Raw genomic sequence first — 25,532 nt, forward strand, 5'->3', positions numbered from 1 at the left:
GCATTCGCTGCCCCAACATGGAGGTAACTGTCAACTGCAGTCGAGGAGCCAGAATTCTAGTCGGGGAACCATTAAGACTATATCCCCTGGGCGGGGACAGGAGCTCGGCGCGTGGGTAGGAAGCGGCCACGGCGGGTGTTGGAGGAGGAAAATGGCGGCGGCCACCGCCGCGCAGCTCACTGACGAGGAGCTTTTCTCCGAGCTGAAGCGACTCGGTTTCTCGCCGGGACCGGTGACGGAGAGCACCAGGCCAGTCTATCTAAAAAAGCTAAAGAAGCTGCGGGAGGAAGAGCGGACTTCTGGGGCCCGCGGCGCTGTCGCCAACAAGACCCGGAACAGTAACAACAATACACCAGGGGCAGGCGGCGGCGGCGGCGGCAGCAGCTTGGGAGCTCGGTTGGGGAGCGCCGACCTCTCGTCTTTGTCCGGAGCGACTGGCGGAGGTGGCGTCCGTGCCCGCGCAGCTCCCTTCGGTGGAGGCGGTGGCAAAGTCCTGCTGGGCTTCAGTTCCGACGAATCGGATGTGGAGGCCAGTCCCAGGGGCCAGGCTGGCGCCGCTGCCAGCCGGAGGGAACGAGGTTCAGCCTCACGTCGGGACGCGAGGCCTGCAGGCGCGTCGGGCGCCGCCTGCCTCAATCATAGTGCCTTGGCGGAGTCGCCGGCCCGCAGGAAGCCCAATGCCTGGTGGGGAGCGACGGCTAGACGGGCGACGGTCACGGCGGGGGCTCGGGAGCAGACGCAGGGCGGGAGAGCGCCCGGGGACGAGGAGAACGCCCAGGAGGAGGAGGCCGAGCCGCGGCGGGAGCGGTGTAAGAGCCGAGCCGTGAACGGGAACAGGCTGCTCGCCTCTGGCGGCGCGAATATGAGGGACAAGTATTCGGACTCGGAGGAAGAGGACGAGGTCGCGGCTCGGCAGCAGGGGCTGAAGGAGGAGTCCCTCGCCCGCCACTACCTCTCCAGAAAGAATCTTAGTAAACCGGTCAGCCCCTTCTCTGGCTGTAAAGGTGTCGCAACCGGCGACGGCATGTCGGAGGCGGGTCAAGGGCAAGGCTCTGCGGTTGGCGGTGTCTTTGCGGGGAATGTCAGGGCCGCCGGTGGTGGTGAAAGCGCCGAAAGATTGGACAGGCGAGAGGAAGACGAGGAGGAAGCAGCAGTAGCAGCCAGAGGAGGTGGCGATTATCTGGACTCGAGTCCACTTACCCCCCGATACCGCTGCAGCTCTTCCAAGAAAGCCCATCAGCTGTTACTGCCGCCGCTGTTAGCTGACTTAGACCACGGCAAAATAACTGACTCCTTGAGCAGTAGTAGGAAACCAGCCAACAATCATATTCTCCCTGATGCAATTGGTGGCTACAATATTGAAGCAAGCATTTACAGTGCTACCAACAGTCTGGTTTCAGGTGCTACCACCTCTGCATCCACTAAAATTAATCACTCCAATCACACAGGTTCCAATCATACGTATTTGAAAAATTCTTACAATCCAAAGCTTTCGGAGCCTGAAGAGGATTTGTTTCAGCAGTTCAAGAGAGAAGAAATATCCACCACAGGAAGTTTCAGTGCTCATTATTTGTCCATGTTCCTCTTAACTGCTGCATGCTTATTCTTTCTGGTGTTGGGATTCACTTACCTGAGAATGAGAGGTTCTGGAGTAGCTGAGAATGTGGGAATTGACAGTAAGTATTAGGATGGGGAGCAATAGTTCCTTGCTATGTTGCCTAACATTTGAGAAAATATGTAAATGCTAAAGCATTAATTGGGAAGCCTAACTGTATTCAAGTTACACGTTTTATTATACTGATGTTGACTTTTTAAGTATATTTTTTAATGTTGATGAGGGTCTGCCCATAATTTAATTCATTTGACTATATGTTGATGAAGATTCTCAGTCATGCAGGTGGAATTATCTGGACCTCCAGATCATTTGACTATACAATTTTTGGATCAAATAAAAACTTGATCCAAAGATTTTGACCTATAGTGTTAGACACTCAAATATGATATTGGCTAATGTCATTTAGAAAGCTGTTTTATTCATAACATTTGCACATGAAAGACATTTTCATTTGTAAATGTATGAAATAATTATATTGCACCTGTATTTTGATCAAAATACACAATGCTAGTTTCTGTATGAATATACTCCTTATGTAGCAGTTTGTAATGTATTAAGTGATCTAGTAGGTTATGTTAAGCTTAGAATGAAGGCTTATATTTTTTGAAGTGCATTTTCACATTAATTTTGATCACTAGTGACAAAGTTGATTTAATTGCATGGAGTTCTGAAAGTTGAGGAGAGAGAATTGTTTTTAAAACAAGTGTGTGTTTGACTTTAGTTGTTTTCAGTATGGAAGTTCTTGAGCAAAACGAACTAGTTCATTAACTTAAAGCAGTTCTAATATTTATATTTTATTAATTTTTTTATTTATATGATGCATTTTTTACTATAGCACAGTTGACTTCAGCATGCCTGAGCAAAAAAGGAACATAAAGAACAGCCTTTTCCTTCTCCCAATTCAAGGCAAAGTGGTATTCTCAAGTGAATTCTTATAACTGAGTACTAATGGTCTATTTCTTTGATTTTGAAACTATTAGTTTACCTTGATGTTTTTTCCCCCTTGGGTTTTGCTTTATTATTTCAAGTTTTTAAATGTCACTCCCTGATATATTAAAAAAAAAAATGGAACAGAGTGTTTTCCTTATGTTTAGCACAATGGAAAGATGGCTTTAAACTTGGAAACCATATTTTTTAATTTGCTTTGTGAGACTTCAGGTGCATAATTATTTACAGAGATGAAATTATATTTGGATCCTGCATTGCACTATACACTCATTCTATAGCTATTATGTACATGTTCTCTTAATCTAGAATTGTCTGTCTGAAGTGTTTGGGTTATAAATGGGATTTTAGAACTGAATCTCTATCTCCTAGCTCCACTCTGTCACTTGAGAACATGAGAAAATTATTGTCTGATACAATAATGGATATTGTTTATTCCTTCCCTTCATCTGTCTATTATCTCTCCTCTGCTGCACTTTTCATTTTCTTCTACTCCCTCTGCATTTGAATTTATTTCTGTTTCAGAATGAGAGTGTTGACAAACTTTGGATACCCCCATATCACCTCCTCTGCTGATCCTTTCCCCCCTTTCCTTTCTCCTATCTCTTATCTTGTTTTATATTACCTTCTTGCCTAGTGAATTGTGCTTTATCCACTAGCAGTTTCCCAAACTGTTTTAAGCATGCTCTCCTTCATGCTTTCTTGAAAAATGTTCCTGGATCCCTCTTTGTGTTTAAGTTACTGTCCTGGGTCACTGTTTTCTCCAGAGTTCTTAAGATAGTTGCCCTTTCACAATTGATTTATTTATCTTCCAGTGGCCTTCTCCTGTCATATTAGTCAAGGGTTGGGGCAGGTCATTTAACAGAAAGAGCAGTTTTTCAAGTTCTTAATGAAGTTCTGGTGGCCAAGACCAAACACCTTACAATGGCGCTAGTCCTTTTGGATTTGACTGTAGTACTTGATAAGCTTAAGCATCAGATATTGCAGTCTAGGTTCTTGGGTACAGTTGGCTGAGTTGATTAGTTTGCATCTCCTTTGTTTTTCCATTTTTATTTTTTGCAGTATTGGGTGAATGATTAAATTCCAAGAATTTCACCTTATAATGGGTATTCCACAGGTATCAATCTTGTGTCCTATTTCATTTATTTTTTATACTCTTGCTTTGATTGTCCTGACTCATGATAAGAATTTTCAGTCTCACTGTTACACTGATACTCAGGTCCATTATGGTCAACCATGATGGAATATTTCATCTTGGATGCCCTCTTATTGTCTTCAGTTGAATATGGAAAATACAGAGACTGTTGTGTTTCAGTTTAATCATTCCCATTCTCTCTTGTGTCCTCAGTTTGTCTCCAAAGCTCCTGGATTGTTCCAGTTTCTTCTGATTGGGGTCTTGATTAATGAACAGCTGACATTGGCCTATTTATCTTATAGTGAGGGTTGCATATTTTCACTTGATGAGTATTTGTAGGATGTGGGGGAAGTTGACAGAGGAGGCTGTACCTTTATTAGTGAGTACTTCGGCAGTTTTGCTCTTAGATTACTGCAGTAGTCTCCTGACAGAATTCTTAATTCCTCTCTCCATCCCCTGATCCTAGGTCTAGAATGGTGCCACTCAAACTATTCTGGACCTTCTATGCTATTCCCATGTTTCATTACATCACAGGAATCTTCACTGATTCCCTATTTGCGCCAGAGCCTAGATCAAACTACTGGTGCTTATTTTTTTAAATTTATTTTATTTTGTTAAATGTGTACGCCACCCCAGTTCAAATGACTCTGGGTGGCTTCACAAAATTAAAAGAACAGCAGTATCATACAAACAACAAACATCCATAAAAGAACAACAATTCAAGAGAACAAAACCTTCTGTACATATTTTATAACTCAAGGGGCCTGTCCCTGCATCTTAACCCAAGGCCTGGGGGAAAAGCCAGGTTTTTAAGAAACATTTGCAGGTAGATAAGGTGGGTCGCATGCTAATCTCCAGAGAGATACTGTTTCAAAGGGTAGGTGCAGCAACCGAGAAGGCCCACTTCCTGGATCCCACTAGATGACTTTGCTTCATTGATAGGACCCAAAGCAAGGCAGTCTTATTGGAATACATAGGATGGGCAGTGCTGTAGGGCACAGGAAGTCACTCAGATAGCTAGGCCCTATGCTCTGTGGAGCTTTATAGGTAACAACCAGCACCCTGAAGTCAAGTAACCACTGTAGCTCATATAGTGGAGGTGTTATATTGACATACAAGTAGTCCTCACTTACTGACTGCAGTTAGGATTGGCAACTCTGTCACTAAGCGATGTGGTCATAAAGTGAAAAGTTATGTGACTGTGCCTGACATGACATCAGTGTGTCAATTCTGGCTGCAGTTGTTAATCACCGTGGGTTAAGTGTGATGTCACATGACCGTGACTTGCGACTTCCTGCTGACTTCCCCATTGATTTGCTTGTTGGAAGCCAGCTGTGAAAGTTGCAAATGGCAATCACATGACCATTGGACGCTGTGACTGTTGTAAATGCGCACTGGTTGTCAAGCGCCTGAACCACAGTCACAATGCTGCGACTGCTGTAAGTTTGAGGACTAGCTGTAAATCTTGTTCTGCGCCATTGTAACTTTAAATGATCGCTGAACGAGGGGTCGGTAAATGAGGACTACCTGTAGTGAGGCTGCTCGTGCTGCCACATTTTGGACCAGCTGTCACTTTTGAGTGGTTTTCAAAGGCAGTCTCACTTAGAGGGTATTGCAGTAGTCCAACCATGAGGTGACCAAGGCATGAGTGACCATGAGGAAGGACTCTCAGTGCAAGAATGAGCATAACTGACAGAAAAGCTGTACCTTTGCAAAGGCCTTCCTGGAGTCCAGGAAGATCGCCAAATAGCACCCCAGTTCTGGAATTGTTCAGGACCAAAGATGGAAGGTTGCCAGCACTGGGAGGGCCAAATGCCCACAGTCACTTGGTCTTGCAGGGGTTGAGTCTGAACCTGTTCCTTCTCATTCAGGCACTGGGACAAGACTTTAACTGCACTTCTCTTTATAATCCTGTTTTTTCCTTACATTTTATTGGGCAAAGTTTTCTTTTCCCTGTTCTAAAGCCACAGACCCCAGGCTTTCAGGGACCTGCCCTGCCAGTTTTGGAATTGACTCCTCCCTTCCTTTGCCACTATAAAAATTTGATAGCCTTTATAAATGGTTTAAATACTTTTTATTTGACTAGTAGGTTAGTATGAGGCCTGGTTATTTCTGTTCTATCTATCATTACAATTGGTAGTTTTCAGGTTAATGTTTATTTTGTGTTATGATGTATTATAGGACATTTCTTTAAATATGTGTGATGGTGTTTCATTTGTTTTAGTTGAAAATGTTGGTTTTATTGATTAGCTGTTAAAAACTGATTTTATTGGAAAATATGTAATGTGTACTCTTTTTGATTTGTACTGAGCCTTGGAAAAAGTGCCTAATAAATTATTATTAAATAAGTTGTTTAATAATGTAGGCTAGACTGAGAAAACAAAAATATCCTGGAAGAAGTCTAGCAGTGCTGTTGCCAAGAAAATTGAATGGGTGTGTTTATGAAATCACCAGGAGTCAAGCTTGCCTTTAAAGTGATTTTAAATGTATGTTAATACAATAGTTTAACTTTCTGAGTTCAAATTACACACATTATGGTTTTGCCAAATAGGCAACTTGCATACACAGGTGAAGAGAAGAAGCCTTTCCTGAATTAACTTGTTATAATATCTGATAATTGCATTTATGTTCATTTTCTAAATTTGTCTACATTAGAATAATCAAATAGGAGAATGTTATTGCTATTTTAATTTAGACATATCAAGACTAAGAATCTATATTGTCCTTGAGAATTACATCTGTGCAACTATACTATGTGGTTATATTTTGCATGTTTTTGAACATTTTGACTTGTTAAGAATGAGAACTTTTACTTACTTGCGACAGAAATATTTTGCTATTTAAATAAGGAATGCATAATGGAGGAGGGTACCAAGATATACTACAGAGATATTGGATATTATTGAGCCATTGACCTGTTCTGTATTCTGCCACTTCTGCTGTAAAATATAGATGATGCATTTGGGGGATAGTTAAATAGTTCTGTAATATAATTACAATAATTGGCATTATATTTAGTATATTGCTTTTCTTTTCATTTATAGACAAAAATCCAACCATTGGGGAAACTGGTGTAGAAGTAAGTATGTCCTTAATAACTATGGTAAGCTTTATCACAACTCTTATATAAATTAAATGGAATATCGGCTTTAAAAATATTAGGTGAATTTACTGAAGGAATTTTGCTGGTTGTATGATATGTATCTATTATAAGGGATTTATATTCTTTGAAAATATTAGTGACTTTGGGAAGCCCACAGTATTTGATATGCCCCTCTGATAGGAACTTGGTTATGTATGTTCTAGAACTTATTTTTTATGCACAAATCTTGGGCAGGCAAACACTTTATGGCAAGTGTATTTTGGAAAGTTAAGGTACAGCTCCTTAAAGTGTGTGGCAGTCTTTCCTTGCCGTACTGGGGAACACATGAAGAATATGTACTTATTTATTTATTTATATATTAAACTTGTATTCTGGGTGGCTCACAATAATCAAAGAAATTACAGTAAGATCAATAGAACCTAAAAAGATAAAGATAAAAGATGGCAAGTGTGATGTAGTGAGGGGTCCCACATTCCCTCATCAAAGGCCTGGGTGAAGAGCCAGGTCTTCATGGCTCTTCTAAACAATAGCAGATGAGCAAATGAATTGTATATTTAGTCAAAACCAAAATTGAGGCACTCAGTCTGATGTTCACAAGCACCAATATGTGCCTAAAAACCTCCTTGGTTCTCTCTCTCTCTCCCTCTATTTTATTTATATATATAGATATATAGATAACATTTTAAAAAGCTATTCCCACAAGGGGTCTTGATCTGGTATTTCACTCAAAGCAGTTGAAGTATGATCATCTAATAAGCAACATTACTATGAAGTATTTGCAGTGCACAGATCATTTTACACTGAACGTAACACATATTGTTACCTCCAACCTCTGTGAAGGGGAGGGATTCATTAAATTGTTCTGCTCCAGGTGCCATATGGATCCATCTAGTTCCATCCATCTAGGTGTATGGGGAGTTTCCTGGTGATTTACTGAGCGGTTTGAACATATATGTAGTTAATCTGTGGAATTCAGAGGTGATGAAAGCAATAGATAGGATGCCCCTGAGCAGCCTTTCCCTGTTTGTCAATGCGGAGGCACCTAATAATAATAATAATAAAAAACAGACTTGAATGGTGGAGAAAATTTGTGTGGGAGAAGCTAGTTTGCTCTCTGATAAATGGATGTTTTGTGACTTGCCTTACCCACTATGGCAGCCATTTTGTTTATAGGCCAATCTCCCATGGCAGCCATTTTATGAGGGCACCCATCACATGCTGTTAAAATCGTAGCTGAAAAAGGTTGTCATTTTTGGATTTAAGTACTCATAGATTATGAATGATTTCAGACATTTTTAAAAAACACGTTTAGAACAAAACATGTTAATAGCTTTTTAATTCTCTAGGTAGAAAAACCAATTCTCATGAACAGTTTATATAGACTTCATGAAAAGCTGGCACAAATTGCAGGTAAGTCTTTAGAATTAATAATACATAGTTTAGTTTCAAATGCAAAAAGTATTTTTGGTAGTAGTTTCAGGAACAAAATATGAGACTAAGCAATACAAATTTCTTACTAATTTTTTTAAAAATAATTTTATTAAAGATTATTGCCATAGTAAAAACTAATAATATAAACTAAAAGAAAGAAGAGTAGGAAGAAAGTAAAAAATGCAAAGGAAAAATTTAAAAAGTAGAAAAGTAAGAATATAGTAAAGAAAAGAAATATATAAAAAAATGACCTCCAACCTTCATCACAAGTATAAACAATTTTAGTAACTTTTCACCTCCTCTTAATTTATAACCAATGATCTCTTCATCCCATGTCCCATTTATTATCTATAAACAAATCCATAAACCATCATCATTTCAGTCCTGGTGTTAAGTAAAAATCCATTAAGGGTTCCCAGAAATAACAACATATCTATTTTAACCTTGATCAAATAAACCAACTTTATATTCCTTTTTTTACTTGTAACGATCTTAACCTTTAGTCCATTCAAGTAATGACGTAGAACTTGATTTCATTTCTGTTTTACCCCTTCTTACAAGGTTCATCCAAGCTTTAACAAGCTCTTGTAAATCCAATATAAAAGAATTGTCTAGGTTTATTATTTGTAATTCCCTTTTGATTTTTAAAGCATCAACTGATTTCTTTTGTATGTCCAATAAAACATCTTTTTCCATGTCATTCTTGTAGCCTGGCATTCAGTGTCAATTCTGTCTCTGTCTTGTCAGATAAAATTTATTCCTCTTCTGCCATTTCTTCCAAAACATCTTTTGGACACAATCTATCCATAGAAGCAAACTTCACTATTGACTTCTGATTCCATTTTTCAAATGTATCTTTCAGTATTTTCGATGTTACAATATTTTGCGTCATTTTGTAGCTGTTAATCAGATTTATGTATTCTTTTCCTTTAATTAAAATCTTTAGTTCCCTCTAGTGTCCAATTTTTAAAAATTGTTTATCTCTTTTACATCTTAGAAAAAAATTAAAACAAGTTGACTTTCCCATGGAAAGGATTCTTTATAATTAATTCCAAAATCTTATTTCAAATTTATCTGGACCCTTAATCAGTTTATAACTTTCTAAAATAAAAGTCTTATTTAGCTTTAGCTGTTTATTTCAAAATTTTTAAGTTCTTAAGCTTGTAGTTAAATTTTTCTTTCATTAAGGATTGAAGGCAGACTCATCTGGTGTTTTCAGACTTGTTGATTCAAAGGTTTCTAATAGCTGAAAAATAGTTAATAAGCAATTTCCAACTGTGATTAGAAAAGGAAGTATGCAAACTTAGTGTCCTTTTAAAGGCGCTGACCGTGGTTTGAGCAAGATGGCTATTTCCTTGTCTCCCAGTGCTCAGAACTTGCCGGAGACTGCTGTCTTGGGGTCTCCTCACAAGGAGCAACTGTCTGGAGCACTTGTGAGTGATTTCCTGTTCTCTCTTCGTCCAGAGAGGTTTGAAGAGCTGGTCTACTCACTGGTTCTTCATTCTTCACCGTGATCATTGGCTCCACTTTTTGAGGAGCTGTTTTCAGTCTGCCATTTCTTCCTCCGGAAGTCGAATTTCTTACTACATTTTTGATGTAATATGAGAAACGTTTTTGTTAAACATACTGTGAAAATGTGTCAGGCCTAACCCAAAGAACTCCTGGAGACCATGCAGGTTCAATCAGCAAGGTTTATTTGCCAGCACCTGTTTACAGAAAATCTTCTCAGACTGACCAGCAGTTCCCAGGCTCAAGTCTCTACTATCTTCTGGAATGTTTAGGAATGTGCCAGCTTTCTCCGTTTATCTCCAGAGCGTTGCTCTGGAGACGAGAGCACCGTTTTCACCCCCCTTCTTTCATTCCAGTCCATCACAAAATGTAACCAAATGTTTAAATGAAAATAAAAAAGATTTCAATTAAAAAATAAAATATAGATGTTGGTTGGAGAGGAGCTAAATCAACAGTAAAGTACTGTCTTTATTACAACCAATTATCAGTCCTGTAAATTATAAATAAAGACTAATTAAACTTTTGGTATGAGGAAGAATACTTCATCTTGCGCATGTAGGACTATTCTTTTTAAGAAAAAATAATTTCCTTTTTTTCAGCATTTTATTTTTCTTGTTGAAGTTGCTAGTTTTACAGACATGAGTCCCATTTTTAAAAAATAGTTTGTGTTAATTTGTTCATAGATGGTATCTTCTAATTGATTTTTTTTAATTAACTGAAAGCATTTATATCATAGCAGCATGACTGACTAACCTGTAGATGAAAACTTACTATAATTGTCTGCTTTTATCTGAGAGATTGTGGGAGGTTGGGAAATGAATGAAAGAGAGAGTGTACATAAACAATTGAGATAGCAGGCAAGTCAGTTGACAGTTATTTCATAAATGGCTACATAGCCCAAGTGGAAAGAAATTTGGGAAGAAGTGTTTCAAATAATTCAAAGAGACTCCGCCTTAACTCACTATATATGAGGGTCAGAGGGCAGGACATTCTTGCAGCTTTCAAGATTTTGTATTTATCCCAGACTAGCCTGAAAATACCTTACTGAAATCTGGATAGCTTTTGCTTCTTTGATCTTGTCCAGCTGCATGGGGCTTGACAATATGTTTTATTGTTCAGTTAATGAATAGTTAAAAAATACGTCTCTGTAGATTTTTTGACAGAATTTAAGTTTCCCTTTACTTTTGTAGCCAGATTAGCATGCTTTTATATCAATATCCAAACAGGTTGTGAACAAGACAGTATTATAGAACTATATCCAGATTTTATGTGCTGCAGGTAGAATTTGTAAACAGATACATGTATGTGCGGTATGACTTCCCAAATTACTCTTTCCTCTCATCAGTTCCAACATGTATCCTGAATTTGCTCTAAGTTGCCTCACCCTCCAAAACTGATTTGGGACTGTATAAGGGTAAAGGGAAAAGGAAGAATCCATTCTGTCACTATTTCATTTTCATAACATAGGTTTTGCTCCTACACACCTATATGTAATATAAAGAAGCAATACCTATATAAAATAAATAAAAAGTTATTTTTCCCAGGTGATCATGAATGTGGCAATTCTGTAAAGAAGGGTCTTTCCATCCAAGAAGCAGCTACTTATTTAAAAGTAAGCAACATTCATTATAAATTATATATTTTCCACTCTTTAAAAATTATTTTAAAAATTTACAGTGTTAGAAATACTGGCAGTATATTGCATGTATATATTTGGTTGGAGGAAGTCATTTTGAATTTTTAAGCACAATATTTAAATGCAAGAAATATTAAATGGAAAATGTATAGGCCTTTTAAAAATATAATTATCAGTTCTTGTCTGATCAATTTATTCATTATACCCTATTTGGTATGATGATAAACTAATAGGCCTTCTGAATTATGCAATACTTCTGGTCTGTTGCTTTATATATATTAAGTAATTTCAAGTCTCCCTCATTTAAAAAGGATGAAAGTATTATAATTTCATTCTCCAGATGAAGAATGCTAGGGGCTAGGGATTTACAAAATGTTTCATCTTGTATTTTGAGTGCAAACTTTCACAAAACATCTTGTTCTGAGTATGAAAGTGCAAAGCAATTGTTTCAGACATTCTGGAAACATTTTGACCAGCTCTGTTTTCAGTCTGAAATATTTCCCAAAAGTTTGAAATAGCACTTGTACCTGTTTTGCCCTATAATGAGCAATTCCACCTTTAAAATGGGATAGTTTGTAAAAGTTTGCATGCCAAACATTTCAAAGTGAAGCAGTTTGCACACCTCTACCAGAGACTATAAAATCAAGTTCTATAATATCTTGGAGGAAAAACTGTCTGTTATTTTCAACCAAGAACCATGTGAACAAATTAGGTAAATGCTATGGTTTGTGGGAAAAGAGTGATTAATTGATAAAAGGAGCATTAAATAGATCAACCTAAAGCAATCACAGTTTCTCTTGTATCACTTTACTATGACTTGCATACATTTTAGTGGAAAATTGGAAGGGCCATGGAGTGAGTTGAAAATCATTTTATTACCCCATGCAATGTTAACAATAACTTTTAGCACAAATGTGTTGGTCAGGAATGTTCTTCAGTCAAAATCTTTTGAGTATGAAATGGTTAGGGATGATTCAATCTCCTGCCCGTGAAATTGCATTGTTACATTTTCATCATCATCTTTTTCTGTTTATACTCTTCTTTTTGATTTGCTTATGTTAGATCACAGTTTCAGTTAGCACAGCATACTCACAGTTGGTAACTACACTCAAGTCCTGTTCACTATTGTCAGATTTTATAATTTTAGTACTCACACTGCTACCTGTGTACTTCACTGAACCAATTTTCAGTCACTGATGTATTTCTGCAAATCAGTTGAATGGTGATGAGTACAAAGAGATGGGGGCTGTGAGCAGACTTTGGTGATTGGCACTGAATGCAAGGAAGCTGCATTGGTCCTCTGCAGACCATCAGTAGTCAACAAACCATAGTTTGAGAATCACTGTTCTGATTAAACAATTTAGTCTGTTTTTACAATGCAAGACTATGAACAAGTAGATGTTTAAAAGTTAATCAGTTATAGATCCTTTCCCCCATCACTCTCCTTCACTGTATAAAAAATTAGGAACTAGCAGATTTTGTTAAAATTCCTGCATTTACCTAATAACTAAATCCTACTGTTAAGTGTATGGATTTGAATTGTGAATGAATTGCCTTTTCAGTATTCATAGCAATATATTGTCAGTATGAATCCTTCCCTAAACTTTCTTTGATCCTGCAAGGTTGATATTTATATTATATGCTTGCAATAAATGAAAGTCTGGATTATGACATGCTTAGGGAGAATCCATCACTTTTATCCAGAAAAAATAATCAAAATATTATGTATTTATTAATAGTATATTAATATTAATATATTAATAATATGATATGCCTCTAATAATATTCCTCATTAAATTATAATGCTATCCATTATATGTAGCATTTCTACTTTAGTATGTAGCTGAAATCAACATTGTCCTAACTGAAGTGTAAATGATGAAAGAAATAAAATTATGAACTAATTGCTGTGTGGAAAATATTGAAAAGTGATGAAGTATTATTGATTTGTTTCAGTATTTGAGACTGAGAATTTGATTCTTTTTTTTTTTTTGGCTGTATACTTAAAATGTGTTTCAGACATCATATTTCCATGATGTTCATGTTCAATGTCATTTTTCCCTCACTGAATTATTTTCTGTTGGATGTACATATGGTTGAACATCCCAAATGAAAGAAGTGTCAGCCTGAACAAATAGATGCTGAAAACTGGAAAAGAGTAGAGGTATATAAAATGTTTCTAGATTTAAATGTCCTAGACCTGAAGTGATTTGTTTGCCTGTGCAAAAGAATGAGAGGGTTTTTTTTTAAATCAACATTTTTCACTACTACTCCAAACAGCAATTTTGTGGCAAAATGAAGTTTCACAAAAATTAGACATAACATTAGTACCGACCTGCAGCCACTTATACATTCATTCTACAAGTCTACATTTCCATCTTGGCACTATAGTAAACATTTATTTGGTATTCTTTTTTTTGCTATTAGTATCTCTGTATTCTTTTGTGACGTGCCTGATTTCTGTCATTTATGCTTGCCATTGAATGTTAAAAATCAGTGGTGCTTATAAATGGTTAGATTTAATTGGGAGGTGCAATTAGTACTTATATTTTTACAGGTGCTGAATATGGAAGTGGACAGGACTGTGCAAAAATTTTTATAGTCTAATAGAACAGACAGTGAAAGGGAACAGGGAATGAAAAAGAAAAATGGTCCCATTCAGCATCAAAATACAATTCGAAAAATAGTTAATTGTATAATCACTAATATAATCAGTGATTTGGAAGACAAGAGTTATGTGGGAGTTAATCCATGTTAGATCATCAAAGAGGTTGGCTATGTCTCTAGTCCATCACTCAATTATCAGATACAATGGGAACATAGTGTTTCCTATCTCTTGTAGGTTTCATTGTCCCCTTCTAAAGCCCAAGTCCAAATCATAATCTGTAGCCTGTGTGCATACTGTCTTGCTTGTTCCAATATTTATAATGAAATAATTAGAGGTTAAATGACAAAGTGACATAAAAATATAGTTGAATTTTATTTATGTGTGTGTATATGCATATAGTTTTATTAGAATGTTTAATATAGCACTGTTATATTTTACTAGCATTTATTTATTTTGGAAATTCGCAACAGCTTTCACCACTGAATCTTTTGTATACAGCAGTGATTGGAGAACTCTTGGTCTCCTTTATTTTTATCTGATATCCTTGTTTCTCTTAGAGTTTAGGTCCAGAATATGAACATGCATTTAATGAATCCTTGCAGTGGATATTAAATAGTGGAGAAGATGTTGGTATAAAGTAAGTCATTTTATGGACTTTTTCTAAAAACAGTTTAATTCTAGATTGTCTTTCATATCACAGTAGAATATGATTATTATTAAACAAGAGAAAACTCCCTGTAGAAGGGAGAGGGAGTGTTCAAGTCTGTGGCTTGTTTATGGTCTGAGTTATAGGTATGAAGAAAGGTTAGATTATCTTTTATTTTTGATAGGTATGTTGATAACAGATCAGATGAAGAGTCCATAACCAATACAACTGATACAAAATACCTAGTATCAACTAGGCCACAGATGACTCTTACATGTCGTTTTCGTCGTGCGTTTATTACTGCAACATGTAGATCGTTCATTCTGCTGTTAGGTGAGTGTTTGTGTTTTTACTATTCTTCTGAAAGCTTAATTTATATTTGTGTGACTTTTAAGAAATGCAAGAGCGATAGTAACTGACAAATAATTCAATTTTTTTCAGTAGATTTTGTATCCTCTATCTGAAAGTAGAGGATTTCATTGAAACATATGTGATAACTGACATCCAAATGTTAATATAAAAGGAAGGAATTATAAGGAAATAATCCACATAGGTATCTTTTTAATGGTCTATAAAGAGGCACATATAAATAGTGATTGCTGCCTGTATAGTTCAGTGAAAATTAATCATCTAAGTGTAGTCTATATACTTAACAAAAATACAAATGCTGAAGAAAATCAATAATATTTTTTAATTTAAAATATTGTGATATTTGATGTCTAATATAATTCTTCTGGAAATATAATTTTGTTCTGATGTATGTAAGATAGTTGTACTATCTAATAGGAGTGTGGATAAAGTGGAAAACCTGTTTTGAACTTGGAAGATGGTATCTTACCAGGAGTGTTCCATCAAAACTTTTGATTTGGATGCATTGTAACAAAAAGCCTTGAAACAGTTTGAATATTTGTTATTCAGCTGAAACAAAATCCAGTGTTTTCAGCTGTTCTACTCTCTTGCTTCCTTGTTTTTTTACTCCACAGCCACATGAGTAGGCAGAAAGAATATCCATACTGTTTCCTCCTGGCCAGCCTGAAACATTGGCAAAAGGGATGATGAAAATAAAAATACAATAAAATCCTAGGTTGCTCTAACTGACAGAACAAAAATTTGTATTTCCCCAAGAGCTAATTCTCTCACATTCTTCAATTGGCAGTGAATCAGTATCTCCCATCTTGAACATTCTATTCATTGTTATGGTTTTGGATTTCTTTAATTGTTTGCTGCCGAAAAGGGCTGGTAGTCCTTAACTGCATGAATAATTTTCATTAATATTACAACAGCATAAAAATCAATGCCGCCTACTCCCACTGCTAATACTTTGTCAGGCTTTGCCAACACCAGTATATCAACATTCACAGCTCATCATCAAAATAAATGAACCTATGCTCTATCTTCAGCTAGTAACTAAACCAATGCAATCCCTTTTAGTTTCTTAAATGAACCCCTGCACTCCACATCAACAAAGCACAGTAGTATGCAGAGAGTTCATGCCCAAAATGCAAGTATTTTTTTGCCCTTTTAAATGCACTCTGAAAGTTTCACATCAGCAGGCATTAGAGCATATACAAGTACATACAAAGCACTACCATAGCAAATCAATTACATCAGTATGGTCTTTTTCATTTTAAATGCACTCTGGCACCCTTACATTAAAACACTAACAAAAGTCATAGCTATCTAAAACCAATATAATGAAATATTTTTTTGGGGAAAAAAACCACTGTGTTGACTTGCCCTATTATAAAGTTGGAACTTTACAAAGATGAGCTTACCAGGTGAGAATATTCTGGAGGATCAGGTGTTTTAGGAAAGTGGAGTTCAACATTCTTTCTTTTCATAGACTGGTGGAAATAGCCAGCAATCTTGTAATACTTCTCCATATGAGCACTGTTGACAACTGTAGTGCCTCCTGGGATGATCTTGGCCTAGTCCTTTTGAAACCAGATCATTTTGAAAGATCAACTTAGGTAGGCAACACACAGTTCTTGGAAACTGCATCTCACAGGCTGCCCTTTTCATGTTGGTGCCGCAGTGGAGGTTTGCCATCTGGATGTCTTCACCACACTTGCCTGATTTGCTGCGTGAGCCGAGTTCTTGTAGTATAAGAGGTCCTGGTCTCTTGGCTTCATCTGTAGGGTTCAGTAAGGGAAAGATAATACTCTCTCATTGTATCTTCTTTGAATTAAATTTGTGAGGTGGAAACTTGTGATAGAGTTTATTGTTTATAGTATTCCTGACACTTTTCCCCTTGTGTTGGTGAGATAAGAGGTGCACCCCTGCCTGTTAGAAGTAGGGAGCAAGGAACATTAGCGCAACCAGCTAGAAGAAGACACTGGAATCCAAAACTTTCCACCTTACAAAGGAATAATCATGCAAAGGCATGATCTGTGTGATAATTTTTATCATGCCTAATGGTTTTGGATCACACTGCCCCCAGTGGCTACTTTAACTACTGCGCAGGCACTTTATTCTCCTTGAGAGCAAGTATCTTGCTGTTAACCGCTAGTATAAGATTATCTACTGCTATTTTGGTGATACCAAATCAGGTTCTTGAGTATTCCTGGGGCTGAAGGTGTTTTTTGCCCTGTTTACCTTTGCCTAGCAGTGGTTGCAGGCAGCATAGCATGGGTCTTCAAGCTAAAGCTGTGTGTCTGCTGTGAGAATGGTGAGTGCTCCACTGATTTCAGTCTTCTTCCTGTCAATCACTTTCATCTCCTGTATTGCTAATAGAGGGAAGTGTGCTAGGTAGGCAAAGAGTCAGTATCACTGCTTTTATAGGCTTAAGAATCTCTCTCCATACACTGACCCTTGCTTCGGTCTCACTGCTCTGTGGTAACAGGTGGAAAGCAGTATTGCAACCATTAGAAAAGTAGGCATTGTGCTAAAACAAGCCTCCTTGTAGCAGTTAGTCTCCCTTGATCTGTTGACTTTTCATCTGGCTTTTCCTTTGACTATCCCCCTCCCTCTTAACTCTTCCTGAGGCATAGTTTGTTTGGAGAGTAGGATTTTTATATGGAGATGAGCTGAAATTTGCGGGGGGGGGGGGGGGGAACAGCCAAGCATGGTAAACAGTTCAATAGTATTGTAACTGCCAGTTCTCACACAAACACCTCATTGGAAGAATTCCTTCAAATAGTTAAACAGATCTTATTTGGAAGGAGAGATTTTTGGGGCAGCGGAGAAGGAAAATGTCCTTTTAAATTTTAAAATAGTTGAATTGAATAGTAGAAGGGTAGGTTGTGGGAATCCTTTCTCTTTTTCTGAATCTACATGTTCCATTAAATTGCTTTTAAATAAAAAAAAAAAACTCCAAAGCAGCACACTTGAATTAAAATGGCATAGGGTAGTAGCCTCAGGCTGAGGTAGCCAGACATATACAAGTTTCAGCGCAGTAGTGAGTCTAATCCAGTGGCAGGTTCCTTGCAGCTGTCCTTATGATACTGTCTAGATCTTTCATCAACAGGAGTTAAATCCAGAGTGGTCCCTTACTCTGTCATTTACTCTGTTTATATGGCTGCTTTCATCTACCTGTCCCCCAGCACTCTACCCCTTGATCATCCCACCCATCCTCAGGGAATAAGGCCAAGGCAAGACATTTTTTTAAAAATGATAGAATGCAAGGCAACACTCCAATCCATAGAGTGGGCAATATTCAGATTTAAGTGGGAAAAATGCTTTGAATCCAGTGTGGGTGCACTTGTGGTAACCATTAGCTGCTGCTTAAAGAAACTGTTTTTTTCCCTGGGCTCTCATGAGCTGCCAGCAGGTATAACAAGAGGGTCCATGTTAGAGTCAAAGGTGCCTTTCTTGCTTTGGATCTGGATAGTGCACACCTCTGCTAATCCAGTTCTCTAGAACAGAATGGAATCCTTGAAGCATTGCCACTCAGAATAACCATGGTTTGTTCTAATTAGGTGTTTTGACAATGGAATGCCAGAAATACCCATTTCAAGCTCAAAATGTTCATTGAATACCCCTACTTTCTAAGCAAAACTAGAGATCTTTATAACATTTGAACTGTTTGCTAGGTAATTGTCTTTTTGTTTGGCACAGGTGTTGGAATGATTTGGGGAGTCTTAAGGTATATGAAATATAGATGGTACAAAGAGGAGGAGGAGACCAGGCAGATGTATGACATGATTGTAAAAATTATAGGTAAGTTTTAATTAAGCTCTTAATTAATAGCATGCTTCAAATATACTGAACTATGGTATCATTTGGGTAAAGCTCTTCTTTATCTCCTGTGTTGATATGATATGCATTTTGATACCTTTGATTGTCAGGACTATATTTTATTTACTGCCTAATCACAGAAAATGTTGTAATTTGTGTTATCCTTAAATCCTTTCTATTAGATAGCTCAGTTCTGATGCCAATTTGATATACAGCTTAGTTAATTCAACACAATATTTTCAGATGTTCTAAGAACCCACAATGAAGCATGCCAGGAAAACAAAGAGTTACAACCATATATGCCTATCCCCCATGTACGAGATTCTTTAATTGCACCACAGGACAGGTATGTGCAAATAGTTAAAAATATTTACTATATTAGTTCATTCAGAATACCTCAAAGATGAATGTTTGAATATTCTGTATTCAATATGGGGAAAGATTCTTAATATGTGTTAATGCTTAAATAAGTATTTAAGCAAAATAACTTCTTTTATTTCATATTTAAGGAAAAAAATGAAAAAGGTATGGAAAAGATCTGTTGATTTCCTTGCTGCTAATGAATCTAGAGTTCGCACAGAAACACGAAGAATAGGTGGTGCTGATTTTCTGGTATGGAAGTGGATACAGCCATCTGCATCATGTGATAAAATGCTAGTCATACCATCTAAAGTGTGGCAAGGTCAAGGTATGCAACACTGTACATTTATACTTCATGAAATGTTTTCTCTTTCCTATGATCAGTTAATACTAACTGTAGTTTATCAGTTGTTTTGAAGTGATATTGATATAATTTTATATTTTTATATTCATTGTATATGTTTCTTGAGTAACCAGATTTATAAGTAGCAATGGTATGCAGTTTGAAAAATGATTTTTGTTTTCCTTGTTAGGTAAGTTGGATTTGCATGACAGCTGTCTGGCTCAGTGGGTTACTTCAGCAGATGACTATGTCTAATTCCCATTCTAGTTATTCCCCTATCCAAGCAATATATTGTACAGCCACTGTTAAAAGGAGACTCTCTGAGGATAAGCTGGGTAGATCTCTGTAGTTTATTCATAAACTTACCCCCTTTAAAAGCCATTTTTTTTTCCTAGCAATGCATTGAATCTTAGGACTGTTTAGGCTATAGTGATTGTAGTTATTAATTAGATTAGCTAAGAATGTTTATTATAATAGAGAAAGATCATATTGCATTCTCTTAGATGATCATTTGTTTTCACAACAAATCTATCATATTAGCACATGAAATAGGTAGAACACAAGTCCTTCACACATTTGAAGAACTGTGCTTTCTGCATGTCTATTTTCTTTTGGGTTCTTCCACTTCTCAGAGTTCTGTTTTAGTTCAATTTATTATAGTAACATTTTGTAATTATTATTTGCTAGTACTTTTATAATGGAATTGTTTCTTTCATATACCTTGCCATATGTGAGGAAACTCAGGTGTACAGTACTACAGCTACATTTCCATTGTACCAAGGATCATATACTTACTAATAGCATTAGTGAAAACTTAATAGTATACTTAGTAACATAGTTTGCATTGTAAAACTGTGTATTGAAGATAGTAGTATCTATAGCATCACTCTGAAATATATGCTGTGGTAGTGAATTTCTACATTTCTACATTCATTAATTTACATTGCATTGTGTATAAGTCATCTTTTTATAGTTTGTGTAATCAGTAAGGAATAGATTGGTTTTAAATATTTGATATGGAATAATATGATTTACTACTACTAATATATATATATATATATATATTTTTTGGGTAGCATTTCATTTAGATAGAAGAAATTCACCACCAAATAGTTTGACCCCTTGCTTAAAGATTCGCAATATGTTTGATCCAGTAATGTAAGTACATTCTTTTCTTTACAAATAGAAAACTTTCATATTTAAACAAATGGAATATCTATTTCAGTATAGAATAACTTGTTCAGGAAAGGAGAGAGAGAAAAGAATTCTATTTTGATACTTTGCATTATTTTTTTATTAAACTGTATGTACAATGGTGAGAGAAAGGTTGTGAATCCTTTAGAACTATCGGTAATTCTGCAGTACTGTGACCTAAAATGTGAGCTGAGTTTCATCTAAGTCCTAGATTTAGAGTTTCTAGTTAAACAAACAACATACAAAACTAGTGTACTGAACATACAGAGTCAACATTAGCTGCCTTGTTGGAAAATGTATGTGAAGCTTTAGATTTAGCAACCTTTAGGAGTTGTACTTTCAACCAAACCTTTCCTGCCCCTGTTGATCAATCCTGCACATTGACTCAGAAGTATTTTGGATTTGGAGGTATTTTGGCCCATTCCTCCTTACGTAATTTCTTCAATTCATGGATATTTTAGAGTTATCTTACATGGAAAGCTTATATCAGGTCATGCCACAACACTGCAATTGGGTTTAGGGCTTTCCCAGTTGTCCTTGTGGGTGTGAATACGTGCATGTGTACATGCACAGATGATACTTGACTGTGCATTCACAAATGTGCCCAGACAACGAGGAAGGCCTTCAAAATAGCTTTCCAGAAGACACAACTGTTTTATTTGCACTAAAATGCTTAACTAAGCATCTCTTTTTGAACATTTTGAACTACTTCCTACTTTTTATTATTTTTGTCCCTGCAAATTTCTTCTATCACCCAATTTCTTCTATCACCCATTCCTACCAATTTAATTAGCATTATTGTTTCCATTCTAGTTTAAGAATTAATGATAGAACAATCTATTGAGTGAGATTGTTGTTCCTTCTAGTCTATGACTGTTATTCTGATTGGCAGGGACTTTCCTGGGTCGTAGCATTTTTCCCCCAACCCTGCAGTTAAAATTATTGATAAGCATGTGATCTACAACCCCTACTATAGATACAAAGCCCTATTTTCAGACTTACATCTCTACTCTTTAGAATCACTGCCCAGAATAAGAGTAGATGCAGTAAGTGATGAGGAAACATTTTTATTAAATGTCAGAAGAAGAAATGTGAGATGTACTAAGAGCAGTATTCTGTAATTCATGGGGCTTATCTTGATAACGAATATCAGCATCTGAACCCTGGAAGTTATGGTACTTTGGGGCATGTACCATCATAGAAGTGATATTTTAATTGCTGACCTCAAATTGCTTATTTGGCTTATGTGAAGAGAATACTGTAAAGTTGGATGTAGATGCAGTTTTAGATAAGTTTTGTAAAGTTCTTGGTGAATAGTACTTTGTAATACAGGACATAAAAAGAAATACTCTTTTTACCTTTTAGAGCTGAAGATTTTTATCTTGCTTGCTTGAGATCAAAAACTTATTTCTTATCTGAAGAGGCATTAATGGAAATTTATCTAAAATATTTTGTGTTCTAAGGAAATTGGAACTTGGGGGCTCTGTATCCCCTCTTCTTAATATTGCTTATTAAATGCTGCAGATCTATGTGAAGGCTATTTTTGAATGCCACTGTACCTAAACACCTGTTTAATTGCTACCTGTTGATTTTTATTTTAGTTTTCTGTAATATTTGAACAAACTAAAATACAAGCATTAATAAACAACTTTTATGTGTCATGTGTTTTTAGGGAAATCGGTGATCACTGGCATTTGGCTATTCAAGAAGCAATCTTGGAAAAGTGCAGTGATAATGAGGGAATAGTTCACATAGCAGTGGACAAAAATTCACGTGAGGTAAAAAGTGATTTAAGATAGTTAATTCATATATTCAATTTCTTTGTTGGATGTCAACCAAAATTTTATTTTTCCATCCAGGGTTGTGTATATGTCAAGTGTTTGTCTCCAGAATATGCTGGAAAAGCTTTTAAAGCATTACATGGATCTTGGTTTGATGGTAAGAAGTTTTCCTAACAAATAATTAAGTAGGAAGCATGAGTAATTTTTAGATAAAATATTGCAGGTGAAGGTATTTTTATAATGCTTGTAAAATTACTTTTATTTATATTATATTTTTAAATGATAATATTGTTTTAAACTATACTTTACTACAGGCAAATTGGTAACAGTAAAATATCTACGGTTAGATCGGTATCATCATCGTTTTCCACAGGCTATTGCTTGCAGCGCTCCTCTGAAGCCATCAAATGCACATATGAACTCAATGTCTCATCTTCGTCTCCGGACAGGCACAGCCAACATCCAGGGAAACTCCTGAGACACTTACTGCTACTAGAACTGTTGACCTGCAGCAGGAGCATTTCCTGTCTGGCCTTGTCTTCCACTTTTAGTACTTTTTGTATGTTAACATTTACATTAATCATTTTTCAGTCTCATTTTTTAGAATGTCTGAGCAATGAGTAGTACTGAATTAAAAGAATATTGGCTATAAAATGTTTTGGAGCTCAAGCAAATCAACATATTATGTTTTGCATGACAAATGATGAATTTATTAAACATTCTCAGATGTGGCTGAATTTTTGCACCAACAAGTGTTTGATAACAGTCCAAAAGCATGGAGATGTACTGTATTTCCATAGTTTTCTGTGAAATAATCTTGTGGGTATTTTGTAACAAAAACCACCTACAATTTCTGATGGAAGATGAATAGATGTGTTAATTTCTGTCTGGTCTTCAGTTTTTGTTGCTGTAAAGCTTCATTTGTGTCAGCCTGGGGATGGGAAAGATACTGGCTTTAGTAGTTTTGGAGCAGAAACCAACTGTATGCAGATGTGCTGGTTTTGTATATAAATATTGGTGGTGGCAGCGCCAGCAAAGTAATCTTGTTTTGTGAGAGTGTCTGCTTTAAAGCAGTGAATAAGCTTCCTATTTTATTCATAACCAATGTTTTATTTAATTTGGCTGTATTATTATCTAAGGGCCAAATACCTTGAAGTATTAGATACAAGTTAAATATCTTTTGTAGGTTTTATATTAAAATATATGGTTATGATTTCTGTGTGAATGGTCTAATATTGTTACTGTGATAATGGATTCAAAATTATGTGAGCAATAAAGAAGTAATTGGCAGGTACTCACTTTGTGAAAAGTTATTTACTACAAAAGAAAACCTCTTACAATGTATTAGTGGGGAATATATTTTCCTTTAAAATTTGCTACCTAAACGTGCACAGAAGAAAAAAAAATGCACATATATTGGAAGTAAAATCTTGATAGAGTGTAGAAATGCAGTACCTAAAGAGTTTTGTATGTTCTATATTAAATGTGTGCATTGTTTACACCTAAAATTATAAAACTTGTGGAACATAACCTGAAAATATAAAGTAATTTGATATGGTAATTCCTGTTGAAGCAACATAATGTGTTGATCCAGTTGAATATTATATAGGTGAAGGGTTGGGAAATCAATTTTTTAAAAAAACATATATTATAGCCCAGTTTTTATTGTAGATATGACCCTGCAGCATGAACTTGCACAAATAATGCACGTTTTCTTATGGATAAATGAACATGACACACATTTGTGTAATGAAAAATCCTATTGTGCCTTATCTTTGTGCTTTTTTTGTGGGCAACATATTTAATAATGGACCGTTTCTTATCTGGAAAAAAACTTAGTTGGTTTATGTCTGGGATGCTAACAAATATATGTAATATAATCGACCACGCAAAGTTCTGCTCTCAAAGAACAAGTACATATTTTTGACAAGAGAGTAGATTTTGACAGGTCTGTTAGATTTTTCATGAAATTTACTATATACATATACAAATATGTACAATATACATGTATATGTATTTATGTGTATATAATCAGGTTTTGCTGTATTTGTGCATCATAGTGATTTATTGTTCTGATCTTAGTAACCATTTTGTGACCTATTGCAAGTGTGAATGTAAAATTAAATTGTGGCAGTTTAAAAAGTTGCCTTTTGATGCAGATGCATCTTTCTTGCTTCTAAACTATGTGTAAACCCTGTACATTTATTATAGTAAACTGTACCATTATGTAGCCTATTTTACCATTAAAATGTTGACCAATTTTTCTCCCTGCAAGACAGATGGGAATGTGTATAATACCTTGGACAGTTGAGAAAATCAGATGTTTGTAATTTGTCCTGTAAAAACACAAAAGCAAAGCAAAACCAATTAAAGATTTATTAGGGCTTTTTACACACGTGTCAGTTCTTTAGGTCTTTAAACATCTGGGGACAATAATAGTTAATATAGTTTTCTTCAACTTTTCACTGGTTTGGAAGCACAGGAAAGTTGGCTGATTGTTACACACAAAACCACAATTACGATTTATCCATGAGTGTTTTAAGTGTGAACAGCTTCTCTGTTTTTATATCTTCTACTGATTGCTAGCAGACTGTTCTGAAAAGTAGGATAATGTGAGAGAAACGTGGGTTGATATCTTTTAGGATCACATTAAACTATTTGCATTAGCAGAAATTAGTGTAATTTTTACATGTAAAAATATAATTGCAAGATAGAAGATTTCTATCTATGCTAATATTGGAATTCCTTATATGAAATACTCTTCAATAGCAGATTTTTTTCTAGATTTCCTACATCTAAGTTTATATTAATGGAGGATGTGGACAAATAAGTTGAAAGGATGATGTAACTGACTTCTTGGATACAAGTCCAATCAGGTTTATAAAAGTTGATAGAAATAGACTGTGAATTGGATGGTGAAAGTTAAAGTTATATATTATATACTTATGAGAGGTCATTTTAAAGACGTCCACAGTAACAGTCTTTCAAACTGGTTTCAGATCTGATTTTGCTTTTGAACTTTAGTAGTTGCTTTATAATGAGAATTGGAC

The 25,532-nt window shown here is 36.1% G+C and overlaps 1 protein-coding gene across 2 annotated transcripts; it reads left to right on the forward strand.

The window, feature by feature from the left end:
• The first annotated feature begins 29 nt into the window (after positions 1 to 29).
• Positions 30 to 24,873, forward strand: LEMD3 (LEM domain containing 3). 2 transcript variants are annotated; one of them, XM_088141788.1, is made up of 13 exons: positions 30 to 1,676; positions 6,740 to 6,798; positions 8,145 to 8,208; positions 11,283 to 11,350; positions 14,540 to 14,619; positions 14,813 to 14,961; positions 18,685 to 18,786; positions 19,048 to 19,150; positions 19,314 to 19,492; positions 20,584 to 20,665; positions 22,374 to 22,479; positions 22,561 to 22,639; positions 22,797 to 24,873. In XM_088141788.1, exons 1-13 carry the CDS (start codon positions 152 to 154, stop codon positions 22,958 to 22,960), a joined length of 2,760 nt encoding a protein of 919 aa, XP_087997914.1. In that variant the 5' UTR covers positions 30 to 151; the 3' UTR covers positions 22,961 to 24,873. The 2 variants fall into 2 exon arrangements, with proteins under 2 accessions (XP_087997914.1, XP_007436793.2); XM_007436731.4 differs by having other exon boundaries at positions 44 to 1,676; positions 6,740 to 6,774.
• Positions 24,874 to 25,532: the final 659 nt, after the last annotated feature.

Source organism: Python bivittatus, unplaced genomic scaffold (genome assembly GCF_059951505.1).
Source record: "Python bivittatus isolate LINGU-HERP-01145 unplaced genomic scaffold, Pbiv_v1 ctg000330_np1212, whole genome shotgun sequence".
NCBI lineage: Eukaryota > Metazoa > Chordata > Lepidosauria > Squamata > Pythonidae > Python > Python bivittatus.

What these genes read in the sequence shown, in the direction of transcription:
- LEMD3 (XM_088141788.1), top strand. Translation starts at nt 152, where the DNA reads ATGGCGGCGGCCACCGCCGCGCAGCTCACTGACGAGGAGCTTTTCTCC. An exon ending in CATGATTGTAAAAATTATAG is followed by an intron (nt 18,787 to 19,047) that starts GTAAGTTTTAAT and finishes CAATATTTTCAG; the next exon opens with ATGTTCTAAGAACCCACAAT. An exon ending in TGGACAAAAATTCACGTGAG is followed by an intron (nt 22,480 to 22,560) that starts GTAAAAAGTGAT and finishes TTTTCCATCCAG; the next exon opens with GGTTGTGTATATGTCAAGTG.